Source organism: Oryctolagus cuniculus, chromosome 6 (assembly GCF_051225735.1).
Source record: "Oryctolagus cuniculus isolate XC-2025 breed Fujian yellow rabbit chromosome 6, ASM5122573v1, whole genome shotgun sequence".
Classification (NCBI taxonomy): Eukaryota; Metazoa; Chordata; class Mammalia; order Lagomorpha; family Leporidae; genus Oryctolagus; species Oryctolagus cuniculus.
Genome location: NC_142872.1, coordinates 111477976 through 111497413, shown reverse-complemented (window position 1 = coordinate 111497413; position 19438 = coordinate 111477976). Strand labels below are relative to the sequence as shown.

Below are 19438 nucleotides of genomic sequence, written 5' to 3'. Positions count from 1 at the left end.
CTAATTCATACTCTCAGATGTGTGATCACACGTTTCTCTTCTTATCTGCAGTTCTGTCAGAAAGCCCTCACTAATTGCCTGAGCTCCTTCTTAAAGAATGTGGCATACAACCTCAGAACCTGAGTCCCATATTGCTACCCTTCAGTTATCAAACTAACTTGCAAAACTCCCTGTTCTTAGTTCTACTTCATTTTTGTCATTTATGATGCTTTTTCATGATAAAACACAGTACCCAACTTTTTGCTTTCACGTCTTTATTGTTTTGGAATCAGTACAACTGCTTTTACTTCAAGTGCCATCATTCACTCCATCATGTATTAGGAATCAATGATTCCAGCCTTGAGCTGAAAATACATCAGAGGCAGTCTTTATTTTAATAGGCATGCAAAGATAAAAGTAGTGAAATTAAAAAAAAAATGGCCCTCCTTCAGGTCAAGAAAATTACTAAGATAGAGTCAACCAACTTTATGAAGAAGAAATTAAAATTTGGGATCAAAATTTATAAAACATTTGGTCTTTTACTTTCACTGATAATCAAAGCCAGATAACCTTAATTGCAGCTAAATTTTAATAGATGATAGGCCTTGTGCTATTTAAGAGGTAAAACACATCATCATCTCAATGTTTGGTGTTCATAGCCATTTTAATTTCTGGCCTATGTTTAATTGTTACATAATCTTCATACATATCTACTCCCATATATAGAATTACTCATCATTGCTTCAAGATTGATAATTTTTAATATGAAAATAGGAAAACTGAAGATCTGTGAAATTAAGATAACCAAAAAATGGTGTCCAATAGCCTTTTTTCGTATTTTTATTCTTCCATGTTTCTTCTTACTAGAAATAGTATTTTTATTAGGAAAGGTGATATTACAAAGGTCAAGTGTGAAACTTGTGCATTCACATCAGAGTTTATCAAAAGCAACTTTGGTATCTTGAAATCTCCCACATTGCTTGCTCAGTGGAGAGACATCAAATATGCTTGGAGGAAGGAGCACCAGGAGACAAGGAGCCATGCTCGCCAACAGTAGGTTTCCTTTCCTGAAGAGGGCAAGATCCCGAGGCCTCATTTGAAGGAGGCTCTCACCACCCTGCCTTTGATGGGCTGTGGAGGACGCCAATTCCTCACCATGGGCACTGGGGGCTCGTTCTCAGCACTGGAGAAGAGGCTCCGCAGCTTGGCAATCTGCAGAGGGCAGGCACAGACTGTTAGCAAGACACTCATACTTCACAGACACATGATACAACAGTGTTGGAAGCACTAGCTTCCTCAGCAAGACAAGCAAACCACAAAACCTGCCTCAGTGTTCACTCCGCAGCTATTTACATTCCTGTAAAATGTATAGCCTGAGGACTATACATTTTTTAATGTATAAAAGCATTTTGTTTTATTTTATACAGGATCACCATACTCTCTAGTCAAAATCTTTTGCTCCTGAATTTTTAAACAATTCAACTCAAGGGGGTCAATGTGAAGTCTACACCTTTTTTTTAAAAAAAGATTTTATTTATTTATTTGAAAGACAGTGAGAGAGAGAGAGAGAGAGAGAGATCAATCTTCCATCCATTGGTTCACTTCCCAAATAGCTGCAATGGCCAAGGCTGGGCCAGGTTGAAGCTGGGACCCAGGAGCTTCATCCAGGTCTCCCTCATAGGTGCAGGGGCCATCCTAGGCTCATTCGCAGAGAGCTGGATTGGAAGTGGAAATCCAGGACTCAAACCAGTGTCCAAATGGGATGCTGGTGCTGCAGATGGTGGCTTAACACACTGCGCCACAATGCTGGCCCCAAAGTCTACAGTTTTATTGAAGGGGATGAAAATATTAATACTTCAGTGCAAGTAAGAATAAGCTGGGGCAGGTGCATGGGGTACTGGTTAAGATGCCACTTGGGACTGTGACATTCCATACTGGAGTTCATGTCCTGTCTCTATTTCTGATTTCAGCTTATGCTAATGCACATGCTGGAGGCATCAATGCTAGCTACAGCCGTTAGATCTCTGCCACTAACACAGAACATTGAGTTCCTGTCTCTTTGTTTAAGCCTGACACAGTCCTAACTGTTGTGGGTATGGTAAATGAACTACTTCACTCTCTCTGCACCCCCTCCCTCCCTCCTTTCCTCCTTCCCTCCCTTCTCCATCTCTCTGCCTTAAAAATAAGTCAAATAATTAAATTTTAAAATGCAAAAGAATAAGCTTAGTAGGTCTTCATTGTATGAATATGCAGTCCATCATTTTATAAGCATAAAGAAATCAGTCATCCTACATTTAAAATATTAAGCTGATTTTTAATGGATAAGAAAATAGGAAGTTTTCACAAATAACACTATATTTCTGCAGGTATAGATTTTTATTTTTAATTCTTCTCCCTAGGAAAACCTCATTCTTCTTTCAAAATAGTTTATACCAACGAACAAAATCATTAGACCTGACATTTTAATAAAAATAGCATCTATACTTGTATCCTCAATTGGTAGATGTATTAAAGCTGCCACCTTGGGGCCCGCACTGTGGCATAAAGCTGCCTCCTGCAGCACCGGCATCCCATTTGGGTGCCGGTTTGAGTCCCGGCTGCTCCACTTCCAATCCAACTTTCTGCTAAAGCCTGGGAAAGCAGTAGAAGGTTGTCCATGTCCTTGGGCCCCTGTACCCACACAGGAGACCCAGAGGAGACTCTTGGCTGCTGGTTTGGGATCAGCACAGCTCCAGCAGTTGCGGCCAGTTAGGGAGTGAACCAGCAGATGGAAGTCCTTTCTCTCTCTGCCTCTCCTTCTCTCTCTGTGTAACTCGGACTTTCAGACAAATAACTAAATCTAAAAAAAAAAAAAAAAGCTGCCACCTTAAGCAAGGCAGGTATACTAGCAAACAGATTTCATTAGGATAGACAGGTTCTATCCTCTGAGTTCCTGTGATGTTGACTCACTTTAATCTGTTCTCCATGTTTCCACACTTATATTTTCCTAAACAGTTTTCCTTGAAAGTCCCTTTAATAAAGGTTGCAAAGACACTCCTTAGACAAACAATAAGAAAGGAGGTTTGAGAAGAGAGGCCAAAAAGTACTGCAAGCACTCACACCAGAGCTGGGATTAGGTTCCTGCCCTTGGCTGTGAGGTCACAGGCAAAGTATTTCACCTGCTGAGCTACAAGGTATCTATCTGCAAAACTGGAGAAACAGGCACCACACAAATACCTTAAATCCCTTCCATTAGAACCCTTCTCCTTTCAAGCCTCTATATACCGTCTCCTCTCCCAGCCAGAACTCACTGTTTCGGTTCAAATATGGTTCAAATATAAACTTCTATGTTTGAACTTTTTACATTTGTTTATATATATATATTTGTTTCACTTGTTTCATTTTTTTTTTGTATATATATATATATATATATATATATTTGTTTCACTCAGAACAATCTAAACCCTTACATGTTTATGGAGCATAATCCCAGATAACATTCACTCTCTCAGTCACCTCTAAATGATTTGCATTTGTGGTATCCTCAGGAAGGCAACTTTTAGAAAGTTGAAATAGCTGATTCCAATAAACCGGAGCAAAGCATGAAATCTCTGGTTGTGGAGCCATCCCGCAGTCAGCCGTCGAGCTGCTGTCTGTTTTACACTTAGCACCTATATCTTCTATCAGCCAGCGCTCTCAGTGCCGCATGCTAGGCACCGCTCACCTGGTCGGAGCTCACGGTGATGGGCTCTTTGAGCAGCAGCCACACGATGCACTCCTCACAGGGCGGCGTGGTGAAGGAGCCGCGGTAGGTCCAGTAGTCCCGGCAGGCAGGGAACAGACAGGAGGGGTCGAAGTGCGAGAAGGGCGCCTCCTTGCCCTGAGAGAGATCAGAGTGCAGGTGCGGTGAGCCCCACCAACGGCCTCACAATTTTCCGTGTGAAATTGGGAAATTGGAGCTTTTTAACAAAGTATAGGCCTTTCAGAAATAAGGGGCAAAGAGGTTAAGCTGGTTTGACTTAATCTGACACAATCACGTTTATATTTTATTCCTTATTAACTGTGTGTAGAACCAAAATTCTGTCACTTCTCAAGAAAAAGGAGAAACTCATTCTGCATCTAAAATTTAACAGAACTATTTCATGTAAAGTAATGTCTCATGCTTGATGGCAAAAAAAACCAAGCTCACATTTTTATTGAATATTATACTTGCGATATTTTTTTCTGGTGATAAAACTTCACAGCCCTTGATTAGAACAGTCCTTAAAATGTGTCTGTTAATTAGAAGAGTCTACTGTTAAGATTTTAAAGTATGTAAGTGCTACCCAGAAAGGCAACACCAAAATTGCAAAGCCCACCATTGCTCAAGTTTAGTACCTCTGTGGTTGTGTGTGTGCATGCATGAGACATGCGTGTATTTGTGTGTTGGGGAGGAAGAAGTGGCCACTTAACATCTGACTTTCATCCACTTTGTTAAGAAAGGAATTATCCAATGGGGAATTGTGAAAATTAAATAAATGGATGTATTTGAAATTGCCATAAAAATGTAATCTACACACACACATACACACACGTGTGTGTATATATATATAATACCATATATATTATCCATCAAACTTATAAATGGATTTTAGGTGAAAGAAAATAACTTGAAAATGTAAAAAAGAGATGAATATTCACTGCTATACATGTTAGGAGGGAAAATTATTTCTTTTTACCTTTGTCTTAATTTTGTCCAGTGCATCAAGGAAAATCTGGAAGTCCCCCTTCTCACGTCCTATCTGTAAGAAAATAGAAATCCAAATGTGGTATTTTCCTTTCCCTATAATTTACATCTGCCTTGAAACTTATTTTGATGGGCCAGCATTATAGAGTAGCAGGTTAATCCTCTGCCCGTGCCATGAACATCTCATACATGTGCCTCTTCAAGATCCAGCTACTCCACTTCCAATCCAGCTCCCTGCTAATGCACCTGGAAAAGCAATAGAAATGGCCCAAGTGCTTGGGCCCCTGCACCCACATGGGAGACCCAGACGAAGCTCTGGGCTCCTTGTCTGGCCCAGCCCCAGCTATTGTGGCCATTTGGGGAGTGAATCAGTGGATGGAAGATTCTCTCTCCCTCTCTCTCTCTCTCTCTCCCCCCGCCCCATATGTGTGTGTATGTGTTCTTCTCTCTAACTTTGCCTTTCAAATAAAAAAAATTATAAAAATTGATTTTGATATGTCTGCAATTGATGTTTATGAATCTGCCAGAATATCTTGTACTAAGCAAAAACATAAATTTATTTCCCTCTGCCCTCAAGATTTCAGAGGCTATATTTCCTGATCTAAACATAGTATAGATTTCCGGATCTAAACTCCAGGCCTCTGAGTACAAAAAAACCACAAAATAACATGTTGATCTATTACTGTGTTGTTGACCTTCTCTGCAAAGTCACTCCACTTTTTAAATAGAATTAGAGCTAGAATGGACTCTGTGTATCCAAAACTAAATTCATTGTCTTTCCTCTCAGACCTGCTCCACCTCCTGTTGTGCTGTGGCCAAGCATTGAAAATGACCCAATGAATTCAGAACATAGAACAAATTAGGTCATTCAAAAAGAAAGAAGCCAGATTTTCACCTCTGGCTTACACTCTAGATTATGTTACCACTAAACTCATGTGTTAATGACACTAAGTCCTCTTTAAACCAAGGCTGGCTCAACAACACACACATTCCATGTGCTATCTTAGCCTGGGATCATGTGGGTGTGGCAACTTTAAGCCAAGGGGATGTCTAGCCAGGGACTTGGCACCACTGAGGTTCTCAACATTGGCTTTTCTGGTTTCCAGTGCAATTGCAATGGAATAGTGGGAGATGATAAAAAAAAAAAAAAATGCCTCCGTTGCTCTGAGCACAACCATATAAGCTCCCCTGCCTCTGAAGTCTCTGTCCCCAACCTCCCCACCATCCCCTTCCCCCTCCATACACACATCCCACACTTTCAGAAAATTTAGATGTGCTAGGGTTACTGGACTCTAGCAAAAGGAACACTTTCGGAGAAAAGCAAAACATTTTGAGCTGATCTTAGCAGAAATATTTGGATTTGTTGCACAAATAATAAAAAGGATATTGAGACTGAATAGATCCACCCCCCGCACTTTCAGCAAAAAGAGGGAATGAAAGTCATGCTATTCTGAGCATTGATAAGGAATTAATTTTTGAAAGAAAAAGGAGAGTCTCTTTTCACCTCACCTTCAGAAAAACGCCAACCACAGCGATTCCATCAGGTTGCTTCAGAGCTTCTCCATAAGTGTTATACTTTGGATTCCAGTGAACCAGATGAAGCTACAATGGTGAAGCACAGGTTATAAGGTAAATGCTGGACTAAGGATGGCAAACCAAACAATTAGGCAGGCTGAAGTTGCACAACACTCAAATAAGATGACAAAATTACAAATACCAACATGCAATATTCTGGTGACATTTTTCAAGTTCAAATAAAAAGTGTCTAACTCTATCTACCTCCTTTTATCTAGGGCTCTGGAACACAGTGGCAACCTTATCTTAATTTAGAACATGAGCACCAGCTAAGCTAATCAAGTTTCCCATACTGAGTTACAGAGTAGTTAAAAAATATTTTATTCAAAGTCAAAAGTGTGAGATAATCCTATATACAAAGGTCAAATTGAAGGCCTTGCCCATGTCAGAAAGAAATATACTAACTTTTCCCCATTTGTGTAGAAGATGCCTAGAAGGTATTCTCAATTTCTCAATAGTTAATTTATCCTGCCACTGGTTCTTTGGATTGATTGTAGACAAATGGAATGATCACAGTAAAATACTTTGGGTTTTCCGGAATTGAATTTAACCAACAGTTATGCTGCCTGATTTTTCCTCTTAGAAGAATGCCCACATGTGCCTCAGGTTTTTCTGACAGTCCCTATGCTAACCATGTGCTATCTAAGCCTGCCCTTAGAAAAGAGTGAGGCAGGAAAAATGAATTGATCCTCGCTTCCAGGGGCAACTATCAACACATACAGGCTTGACTGTATAAACAGAACCTGTAGAAAGCTTGTCTTCCTCCTTTATAGTTTGAAGCCCTGATTGGAGCTACAAATTATGCTTTTCTTTAATTAGTTAAATAAGACAGAGGAGAGTATTTGCTCACATTCAATTGGATGTGTATATCTTATCAAAATGTGTGTCTAACACACATATATGTATTTATCCACACCCTTCATTAAAATATTAGGACATAAGTATTAGTCACAATTACTGAAAGCTCTTTCTAGAACACTATCTCCTTATGACATGGAACTCTGGGTAAGATGATGAACTTTGGAGCTGGTCTACATAAGGTATAGCACCAAGTTTAGTACTCATTGACTGTGTGACTTTGTTATGTTCCTGTGCCTCAGTTTCCTTATCCAGAATCTACCTCAAGGTTGCTAAGATGATCAACAGAGTTAATACATGCAAGCACCAGACAAGTGTTAACTATCCTTATTATTCCAGTTCCATTTAGGGAACTGGGCTTTTTAAAAATATTATATAGCTCTCCAGTTTCTGCAGACAATATTGAAAGTCTTCAAACACGGTGCTACCTCAGCTACATCCTTGTAACCATCTACCCTAGAAAGTCGAGCAGCTTAAATATAGCCATTCTCACAAATACAGGCTTGAAGGAAAATCAGTGAAGGCTGTTTTGTTGCTGTAGTTGTTACTTTCTCAGGTTTTTTCACTGTGTGAGACCCAGAGTCCATTACAATAGTTCTTACCTCCGCTGCATACTTGACTCCATCCACAATGTGCTCAGAGCCATGATCATCTGAGGAGCCCCAGTGCAGATGAAACTGGCGAAGTCGGTAGGGTCCAGGAAGGGGACCACCTCTCAGCACTGTGATTCAAAGAAGCTCGGTCAGCAGTGGATTCATGCTTCTCTTGCAGAGTCTACTTTAAACAGGTGCTCTTACACCTGCTTGATGGACCAAGGGGGTTGTATGTAGCCTTGTCCAAGTAAACTGGACTCCTCACAAAATAAGTTGGGACATTAAAAAATGTTTTTTTTCTTTCTTTCTTTATTCATTTTGAGAATCAGAAAGACAGGGATAGACATAGACAGAAGGCTCCCATCTGCTGATTCACCCCCCAGATGCCCACATGGCCAGGGCTGACCAAGGGCCAAACCAGGAGCTGGGAATGCAATCCAGGTCTCCTTTGTTGTTGGCAGGAACTCTATTACTTGAGTCACCATCACCACTGCTCCTGGGGTTTGCATTGGCAGGAAGTTAGAGTTAGGAACTAGCGTTAGGAATCAAATGCAGGTACTCTAGTGTGAGATTTGGGTGTCTTAATGGACGCGAAACTCATAGTCCTTTTTATGTTTTATTTCATTTAATTATTTTATTGGTTTTTGGAATATGGTTTTAAAGTTTATAAAAATAAAGTTAAAATAACAGATTGTCAAAAATGATACATACATCAAAGTTAAGGTCAATAGTGTGATGCAGAGGAAGGAACTGAACAGTTGAAAGCTAGACAGATTTATGCTTCAAACAAAGCTAGTTACGTGACCTCAAGCAAGTTGCTGAACTTCTCTGAACTCATTTCTGCATCTTTAAGAAGGTGATAATAATCCCAAACTTGCAGAGCTGCTGTGAAGATTAAATAAGATTAAGCACACCACTAGTGCCCACCACAGCACCCGCACAGTGATCACTGTGCAAATGTGAATTCCTTCCTTGTGTCCTGTTTTCTACTATACTTTTCTTCAAGATTACAAGCAAGAACTTTCATACATAGTGAATTCAGCCTATGCTTTTTCAAATTAGATTAAATGCAAGACTCAGAAATTTCCAAAGAAATTACTCAGTGCAGACTGTTAAGCTAGGTAATTCTCAGTGACATTAATTTGGGGTTGTATAAATACCTCAACTGGTCACTTAATTTGGTCTCAGCGTGAGGAGTGACGTAGAGATTCAGATACCTTCCAGAGGAGATTGGAAACTGCAGAAACCCTAAATGTAAAGCTTAGCAAAATAAATTAGATCAAAATAGAATTCAGAGAGTAGCTCTTTTAGAAAGGATTGGTCATGCTAAGTGGCAGATAGAAAGCCATAGCATAGATCTAAAACAATAATGTTAGGCCTATATGAGCTTGATCATGTAGGAATAAAGTGGTTTAACTCATCAACATTTGCCCTGTCCAGTCAAAATAGTTACTATCTGTACATGAGTCCAATTTGTTAGAATGAACCACATGAAGTTGTCAATGTTCATCTACTTTTGCTTACAGAAATGTCATTTTTATACAGTTAAAACTAAAAGATATATTTAATTTCACTGTTGTTCCTCCAAAGTGTAACTGGATTTAAATGGTGAAGGGGAAAAAAGGAAAAGACAGCAACATGAAAAAACTAATTAGAATCAGTGTGCTGTACATTGAGATTTAATGCTATAACTAGTACTCAAACAGTATTTTGCACTCTGTGTTTCTGTGTGGGAGCAAACTGTTGAAATCTTTACTTAATGTATGCTAAACTGATCTTCTGTATATAAAGAGAATCAAAAATGAATCTTGATGTGAATGGAAGGGGAGAGGGAGTGGGAAAGGGGAAGGTTGTGGGTGGGCGGGACATTATGGGGGGGAAGCCATTGTAATCCATAAGCTGTACTTTGGAAATTTATATTCATTAAATAAAAGTTTAAAAAAAACTAATTAGAGTCAATTTCTATTATGTTACGTAGAACCTCCAAGTAAGTCGGACTTACTTTACTCTTTTACTCTTTATTACAACACTGGAAATTTTCATTTATGTACATCAATAAGAAACATTTAAGACTATTTTACACAAAGTATCAAAATATTAAAGATTTCTTATCTCATTTACAGTGCAATAAAACATTTCTAATTTACTTGATTTTCATTTGTGACTTGCTTACTTATGTAGTTGAAGTAGTTTTTTTAACCATGCTATATTCCAGTCTCTGTTTCTCTCTCTCTCTCACGCACACACACACGCGAGCACGTGCATAGACACACACACACACACACACACGCGCACATACTTCAAGAAAAAAATTGTCAGATACTTCAAAAGCACTCACCCAATCCCTTCATCAGAAGCAGCCCACAGAAGCAAGAAGGCAAATTATCTTGATTCATATAATGGCCCTATTCTCTCCGGGATTGGTCCCCTCGCAGGCAGCAGAGGAGAAGAAAGTGACTACTTTGCTTCTTTGTTTCATTTCTTGCTTTGTAGAATGTAATCTCTCCAAACTTGGGAGTTGGGGTCATGGTCAAGGAGCACAAGAACTCTCAGCTGTAAACCCTCAGGGTCTAAGGAATGCTCATTTGGATTTATTGCTATCATTGCCCCATCAAGCTCCATTTCAGGAATGCATTGCTAACTCTTAGCTGGGGCATTGTGCCATTTTGTGACAACAAAGTGACCAAGATTGGAGGGTGAGACATTCCTTTTCAAGGCATAAATATATTTCTTTACAGCCAAAGCAAAGTCAAACATCATCTATATTTTCAGAGTTGAAACTCTCCCTCTTCTCCCTAATTCTGTTACTGTGTCATGAATCATTTTGACAGCACAGACCTTGGGAGCATCTGTGTGCCCCCAGCTAAGTGTGGTACTTACTAGATCTGTCGTAAGTGTCATCAAATACAACTCTGCAGGTTTTCCCATTGTTCAGGATGGTCTTGGCAGATCCAGGGTCATAGGACGCTGACCACGGCAGCAGGGAGGGGTCGTGCCTAACGTCCTTAGTATGTAGCTCAATGGGTGACTGGTTGTCTCCTTTTGCATTGGGGAAAAGTTCATGCCAGTGATCAGGACCTAGGAAATAAAATTCAGAGGATTTATGTTTTGGCAAAAATAGAACTCAAGGCCTCTTTCTAATTGACTAAACCAGCAAAATACACAGAAAGTGAGACAGTGACTACCAAAAGGCCTTGGGTTTCAGATTAGGCAATGCAAAACATTCAATACCTGTTCATAGATTTGTAACTAATGTACCTGGAGATTGTATTTACCACTGTGTATTCCCTCTGCTTGCTCAGGAACACAGCCTCAAAGTCCTGTTTTGAAATGAACTTCATCACAATTTTGCCAAGACCACCTTGCAACAAACAGGTCAATAAAGTCACATTGACCACAAAACCTTGGGCATCACTTTGTAGTTTTCAGTGCACACCCCCATTCCTTTTCCCATGGGTTAGGCACAGGCAGAGATTCTTGTGCCTACAGCAGGCTCAGAGAGGTTAAGTGTTTGGTTGATATCACGGAATGAGAGGCACTCAGACCTGGACCTCCTTGGAAGCAACGTGAACTTACAGAGCTTCTGTGAGTCCCCATTTCCTGCAAGGGAAGTTAACAGCTCCACACGGGGGAAGAACAAATGAGCCCAAGGCACAGAAACCAGCATCATTCCGCACTTGGGGAGGGCTCAGGAGCGGCTGGTTCTCATACACTCCTTTGCCCGCACTCCAGCACTCTCTCCAGAGCTGCTGGCTTTCTGAACCTGGCCCCGGCTCCTCCGCCACAGCCCTGCCTACACTCACCGTTGTGGTCGGCGTAGCCCCACTCCTTGGACGTGGCCTTTCCTGTCACCGGACTACTCATGACTGCTCTTCCCCAGTGTCGTGCAGAGTCGCCTAGAGCCCGCGCCTTTTATACGGGTCCCCCGCACTCTGCATGGCCTTATTAGGTCAGCGAGGGTGGGGCAGGGGGCTAAATTGGACTGTGGTGGTATGGGGAAGCCAACGAATTCCAAGAGCGGGACAGCTGTCGGGGTGAGCGGGATGGAGGTGGCCCCAGGGGCCCGCACCCCTTGCCCGCCCTCTCCCTGGAAACCTGGCTCCGGGCCCTCCGGTCTCCCAGTCGCGACTCCGAAAACTCCAGTGTTTTCTAACCGGCCGACGTGCAGAAATGCGGGCGGTTTTCGCCTGGTCCTCGCTCCCTGCTGGTGCATTGCGGGAGTGCTGAGGGGGGCGGCGTGGGGCATTGGAGCAGTGCATCCCGGCGGTTCCTGCAGCCTCCCCTGGAAGCTGCTTCCTTCTCAGGCTGGAGAGCTGGCCGCGCTCTTTGGACGCTTCTGCCAGTTGATTCCGATGCAGCTCTCCGGTTACAGAGGCTGGAAGGCACACGTTTGTTTCCCCGTGTTTGCAGGCTGCTTGGAAAACCCTAGGAACAAAGAATGGAAAGAAAGAGGCTGGGAGTGCAGGCTTTCTAGTCCCGTTATCCTTAAGGAGCTTGCCCTATCCCTGGACCTGCATAGGATGGCCTTTGACAACCTAGCGGGTCCCCTGGGTGGGCAGGACGCCCAGGGCTGGATCTCCGGAGGGCAGCGAAGCCAGAGGTGCTTGGATTCCAGGCTCAGGCAGAATCGGAGGCTGGGACTGACTTGGCCATACCCTGTACTCCCCTATGAAAAGCAGAGAAGACCCTCAAGTCTTGGAAGTCCCCACATAAAGAAGCGAAGGCTCAAAACTTAGGATCTCACTCTCAAAGATATGATGAAGGGTTGGAAGAAAAGAAAGAGGGAAAGGTTTACAGAATAGCTTTTTAATTTTTTTCCCCCTGCTAAATGGTTTCAGAATCCAGTGAACTACACAAAGAGGAAGAAAACTGTCAGATGCAATGTATTCATGGAAGAGTCTATTTTTAAATGTCTGATGGTGGTTTACATCAAAGTGGCAGCGTAGAAGATATTAATTTCTAGGAATACACTGTAAAATTTCTTCTAAGTCAGCAATAGTTTATTAGAAGATAATGAGGAAAATTTTGGTGCTGCCTTGAAAAAGATTTCAATATACCTTTCCTTAATTGCTCTGATTTTTATTGATAGTATTTTGTATCTGGGGATTACAAAAGTTGAAAAGGAAATCTCTCATCATGGCAAAGATAGCTCATCCCAAAGGCATGTGGAATGACTGACCACACTCATAACCTGGACGCCAGGGGAGTCACTCCCTGGGGTATTTTTGTGACCAGGGATTATTTGATCCACACAATAGCAGAGTGGCAGCAGGAACCGAGGCAGTTCGGAAAATTCAAGCAAACGCAGCAGAACAAATGCAGACTCTGAGCTCAACCACGTCACTGACCAGAAAGTCCACAGACTTGGGGTTATTAGGCCGGCTTTCTGCTTTACTGTGATTGGGTAGTGCTGTAGTGTGTTAACTGAGGTGTTTATATTTCTTATTGTGCAAGTATTTCTATGTGTAAACCATAATCTCATTCCAATCCGTTGAGTTTTTGCAATCGCTGTGTCTCTGGAGCATGTGGTTAGACATATGGTAAAGAAGATTCATGTTATTTTGAATTGTAGTCATACAATAACATGTATATCAGGACCAATCTAAAAATGTATCATATTACTACTATCTATGTATACTAGTTATTTCTTTTACTTCATTTATTTGGAATGCAGAGAGATAGAGGCAGATCTCCCACCTGTTTGTTCACTCTCCAAATATCTGCAACAGCAAGGGCTGGGCCAGGCCAAAACCAGGAGCTGGGAACCCAATCCTGGTTTCCCTGACAGGTGTCAGGAATCCCGCAACTTGAGCCATCACCTAGTCTTCCCAAGATGCACATTAGCAGGAAACTGGAATCAGGAGCAGAGCTAAGCTGTGAGCCCAAGGACTCCAGTAGGGAACCAGGCATCTGAAATGACATCTCAACTGCTATGTCAGACATCTATCTCTATAGAAGGAGAATTCTGAAATGTACTATTTGTAAATGAACAATGTGCACAATGGAACATAATTTCAAATAATCCTACAGCATGTAGAACTTACAAAGTGCCGGCGCCGCGGCTCAATAGGCTAATCCTCTGCCTAGCGGCGCTGGCACACCGGGTTCTAGTCCCGGTCGGGGCGCCGGATTCTGTCCCGGTTGCCCCTCTTCCAGGCCAGCCCTCTGCTGTGGCCAGGGAGTGCAGTGGAGGATGGCCCAGGTGCTTGGGCCCTGTACCCCATGGGAGACCAGGAAAAGCACCTGGCTCCTGGCTCCTGCCATCGGATCAGCGCAGTGTGCCGGCCGCAGCGCGCTGGCCACAGCGGCCATTGGAGGGTGAACCAACGGCAAAAGGAAGACCTTTCTCTCTGTCTCTCTCTCTCACTGTCCACTCTGCCCGTCAAAAAAAAAAAAAAAAAAAAAAAGAACTTACAAAGTGAAGTATTTTAATAGCTTTAGATGTTTGGCCTTAAGACAATGATAATTGGTGCTTTCATTCTACTTTTTTTTCCTTTTCCTTTTATTTGAAAGGCAGAGACAGAAAGGCAGAGATAACCTGTCCATTGGTCCACTCTCCAAATGCCTGAAACAGCAAGGCCTAAGCCAAGCTGAAGCCAGGAGCCTGGGACTAAGATGGAGCCTTCCATGTTGATTAGCAGGGAACCAAGCGCTTGAGCCATCATTGCTGCCTCCCAAAGTCTACATCCACAAGAAGCCAGATGGGAAGCAAAATAGCTGTGCCTCAGACCAGGCACTCTGATGTGAAATGCAGATGTCCCCAGCAGTGATTTACCTGCTGACCCAAATGCCTCTCCCTTATTGTGTTTTCCTATAATAAGTAAATAAAAATCAAAAATTGGAATACAACTTATGTTTGTAATTTTATACCACAATAAAATTTTAGAAACTTTGAGTTTATCTTCAAATATAATTTTCAAGAACCTCAGCTGCATCTATGTTTTAATTGATTTAGTTCAGCACATTTGTGTATAAATTGCTAAATTTCATTTCAGCAGAGCAAAGAGACAGTTCTACACTGTGTCCATGATTTTGCAATTTCTGGACTTGGCTTTAAAAACAAAGCTGCTTGGTATACACTGAGATAAGTAATTCCAGGAAAGATAAAAGAGCTAGCAATGATTAAACCACAAATAATCTCCTATCATGGAATACAGTCTTTCTCCCAGTGCCATCATAGGAATGGTGACACATTGGGCAATTTGAAAGATTTTCCTCCAAAAAAGTTAATGTACATGTATTGAGGATGAGGCATAGGAGAGAACAAGCAAGAAGGAAAATTTGGGTAAACATAAGTTTTTGGTAGTATTTCAACTAAGAATCACAAATGTAAAAGATCTAAGGTGTTATCATTCAAACATATTTTGCTAAGAATTTAACATTTTATTACAGGTAATATAGCTAACTCAGATCTTCTGCACATTGATACCATTTAGTATTTCTGTTATGTTAGATTTAGAAAACAATGAGTAAGAAGTCTACTATTCACCTCTGAGAATAAAGCATAAATTAGGATTTGAAGTAATTGCACTGTTTTGCTTAAATATTTTACATATAATAGTGGTACCTATTTTGTACTACATTTTTATTTTTATGGAATAAACTCCAGGAAAGAGACATGAAAATGGCTAATAAAAGTTAAAAATTTTAATTAATGTATGTCATTATCATAAATAACAATGATGATGCTTTTTCCAAGGCTTGTCTAACCATATTCAATGGGAAAAGATAATATACTCCTGTATTTGTCACCAGTGGCAGGTGGGCCACATTGACCAGAATTTATTTGTATTTTGGCTACTATTCCTGGCCAATTTGTAGAACAGACTGAGGCTTTGTCCAATTGCTGTCCCTCCCTGCAGTGTATCGTCTGAGAATGTCACTTTATTTGAGAGTAGGAGTACAGATTTGATCATTAGAGTCCATGAATTCAAACTATTTTCTCCTAAATAAAAATTCATTTTAAATACAGTAGTAAGGAGTATGTATTTGGCCCAGCACTTAAGGCACTAGTTACATTGGCATGTCATGTTTCACATCAGAGTGCGTGGGTTCACGTCTCAGTTCTACTCCTGATTCCAGCCTCCTGCTAATGCACACCAGAGAGGCAGCAGGTAATTGCTCAAGTATTTGGATCCTTACCACTTACAGGGGAGACCTAGGTTGATTTACAGGCTCCTGAATTCAGCCTGGTCTAGCATCAGCCATTTATGGTGTGAATCAGTGGATGGAACAAATGAAAATTAAAATTAAAATTAAAATAAATAATAGCATCCAAAATATAGGAAAATCAATTAAATTTTATGATATATTTCGAATATAGCTGATCAAGTCTAGTTTTCAATACCTCGATGTTATTTGCTTGGATTATTAACAAATAGAATTTCATTCAGTTTTGACATTTCAGAAGCATTTAAGTGGACATTTGCCTAAAATGTTTTTGGTCTCGGGTACCTCATCTGTAAATGAAGGCAACATTGAGATAATGTATGTCAGGCACTATCACAGCTCTGGCTAGTGTAGCTAGCACTCACTCAGCAAAGTTAATGCCTTTCTCTGGCCTTGTTCATTTCACCTGATTTCTCTCTGCCCTATTATTTGAAATTGGCAGAAAAGTAATATCTAATGTTTGTATTTAAGATGCTGCCATGGTTTCTATGTGGTTTGTCCCCCAACGATTCAGTGCTATTTATCCTAAATAATCCTTGTTCCTTGTTGGTTATAAGCAGTGCCTTCTGTGCATGTCACAAAGCGTGGGTGCTAACCCACAGACATCCCTTGAAGGACCCATCCTGCTTGCGTGAGATAAAATTTAATATCCACAGCATTCATTCTGTCCTTCAACTGTTTTGAGCTGCTCGACCTAATCACCAGATGATCCTTCCCATAGTGGGAGTCAACATTAATCTTTTTAATCATATGTGATCAGCTATGCCCAACATGCATTAATCTAGCAAAATTAACTGACATTTATTGCATGCTGATATGAACTAAATATCATATAACTCCTATAAGTCTTAAAACTTCTTTGACATATAATTTTTTAAAAAGCTTTTAAGTAACAGTAAACTCACCTAAATGGCATTTGGGATTTGTTTGAAATATAACCTACTTGCTTCTTAGCTTTATGCCCTTCCTGTCATCCAAATTCACCAGCCCTCTGCTTCAGCTACACAGCATCTTCATTCTTCCTTTCGTGGGCTTTCTTCTTTCCCACCTGTGTGCCATATAGTATATCTGTATAGTATTCCCTTTGTCTCAATTTGCCATTTCTTCTTCTAGCGCTGATAAACTTGAACAGTTTCTATCAACAATTGTGTAGACTGGGTAGTAAGTAATATTTCACACATAAAAGTTGTCATCTGTAAGACCAGCTGTCTTCTATACCTGCTTGCTTTTGCTCCCTGCTGCCATTCCTATTCAAGACAAGGCCACTGGTGAAGCTGCATTGACTTATATTGGAGAGGTGGGGATTTTTGTTCTCACTGGGGCATAAATTATTTTGCTTCCCTAGGGAGAAAAATCCAAGGACCAACATCACTTCTAGAGAAGTGAGGGAAAAAGATTCTCAGTTCCACCTCTAGCTTTCCCTATAAAGCATTGTTACCATAGGCTGATGAGCTAACTTTTCAGAATAACAATAACTGCCCTGAACACTTCACTCTATGCCTAGCACCAAATGAAGAAGTATATGTGGAATTACTTGAAAACTAATAATTTGCACTTATCATTAATCTCATTTTATAAACTTCATTGAATAAATGACTATTTAAGAATTGAGAAGTTTAATGCAGGAAGAAATACAAATTATAAGTGCCATTTTGCAAGGCACAGTGTGATAAGTCTTTTTTTTTTTTAAAGATTCATTTATTTATTTGAAAGGCAGAGCTATAGAGAGGCAGAGAGAGAGAGAGGTCTTCCATCCACTGGTTCACTCCCCAGATGGTTACAATAGCCAGAGCTGAGCTGATCTGAAGCCAGGAGCCAGGAGTTTCTTCTGGATCTCCCATGCAGATGCAGAGGCCCAAGGACTTGGACTGCTTTCCCAGGCCATAGCAGAGAGCTGGATTGGAAGTGGAGCAGCCGGAACTAGAAGCAGCACGCATCTGGGATGCTGGCACTGCAGGCAGCGGCTTTACCAGCTACACCACAGTGCTGGCCCCGATAAGTCTAATATTATGAAATCTTTCTTAAGCCATTTTGTTTTGTTCTAACAAACTACCTGAGGCTAGGCACATTATAAAGAAAAGTAGTTTATTTAGCTTTCAGTGTAAGAGGTTTGAGAACATGGAGCTTGCATCTGCTGGGCTCTTGTGAGGACCTCATGATGGATGACAATGGTGGGAAAGCGCACAAGACTGTTGAATAGGGTGAGTGAGAAAAAAGATTCAGGGTAAGCGCCAGACTCACCAATAACAACCCACTCTCAGGGGAATTAATCCAGTCCCGGGATATCTGACCCACTCAAATTAATGACAGCATTAATTCATTCATGAGTGAGGAACCCCTGTGATCTAAGGAGTTCCCACTAGGCCCCGCCTTTAATGGTTCCATCACCTATCAACATTACCATACCAGGGACCAGGCTTCTAGCACAAAAACCTCTGGGGAATGAACCCTAATTAAAACTGAGCAACATCTTAAAGACATTAAGTGACATTGGATATCTCCTTTCATCAAATTCCCAAATAATTAGGGGCTGGTGCTGTGGCACAGAAGGTTAACAACCTGCATGAAGCGCCGGCATCCCATATGGGCACCAGTTCAAGACCAGGCAGCTCCACTATCCAGCTCTCTGCTATGGCCTGGGAGAGCAGTAGAAGATGGCCCAAGTCCTTGAGCCCCTGCACCCACGTGGGAGACCTGGAAGAAGCTCCTGGCTCCTGGCTTCAGATCAGCACGGCTCCGGGCTTGCGGCCATTGGAGAGTGAACCAATGGATGGAAGACCTCTCTCTCTCTCTGCCTCTCCTCTCTGTGTAACACTGCCTTTCAAATAAATAAATAAAAATTCCCAAATAATTAGGCAGAAGAATATAGCTGCATTGATTGTTTAAATTTTTATAGCCTTTAATATCATTATTTCTTTATTTTAGTAATTGAAACTAATGGGAATCTTTCAATTAGCATAATGTACCACATAGGTATTTTATCCTATTTACTTCAGACAAGTAAATGTTAAAAATCTATTTTTAAATGTTCAAAATATTAATATAATAATATGAACCATTTTCAGTACTTTAACAATAAAATTCCTTCCATAGGAAATGCTACTCAATACCTGAATTTCCTCCACTGATTCAAAGATAAACTATTATTTTATGCTGCATTAATACAAAATGCTTTCAACTAAACAATGGCACCATGCTTATTAAAATTCCATAAATTGTGTCTTAGCATACTTCAAACTCTGGAGATTAAGGTAGGATTAGCTTTTGTTATCTTTAGAAAAGGTTAATGGATATTTCTGATTTTGCCTCTACATGACAAGGAGCATCTTGCCATTTTTTTTAAAATGCATTTTCTCTTCAAATATGACTCTGAAGTTTGTTACTTTGTTTTATTCAAACTAATCCATCCCCTTTATTATAATGTTTTTGAAGAAATTTATAATTTATTACTACGATATATTATTCATTACTCTTATAAGTTGCAGTCAATTGAAATCTTACAAATGTATTGGCATGTGATTTGATCTTTAAATAATTTAAAATTAGTATTAAATCCCTA

The 19438-nt window shown here is 40.7% G+C and overlaps 1 protein-coding gene across 9 annotated transcripts in view; it reads right to left on the bottom strand.

The window, feature by feature from the left end:
• Positions 1–237: 237 nt before the first annotated feature.
• Positions 238–19438, bottom strand: part of CA3 (carbonic anhydrase 3) — a 105878-nt gene continuing 86677 nt past the window's right edge. For 5 of the 9 annotated variants that reach the window (XM_089335486.1, XM_089335489.1, XM_089335490.1 and 2 more), the window contains one exon: positions 11582–12135. In XM_089335486.1, the coding sequence (XP_089191612.1) occupies positions 11661–12135 (475 nt within the window). In that variant the 3' untranslated portion in view covers positions 11582–11660. Of the gene's footprint in view, positions 1192–3682; positions 3839–4676; positions 4740–6193; positions 6287–7719; positions 7839–10590; positions 10789–10968; positions 11031–11513; positions 12136–19438 lie in introns of those variants that run through there. The other 4 variants (XM_089335493.1, XM_089335492.1, XM_002710669.6 and 1 more) reach the window with 4 other exon arrangements.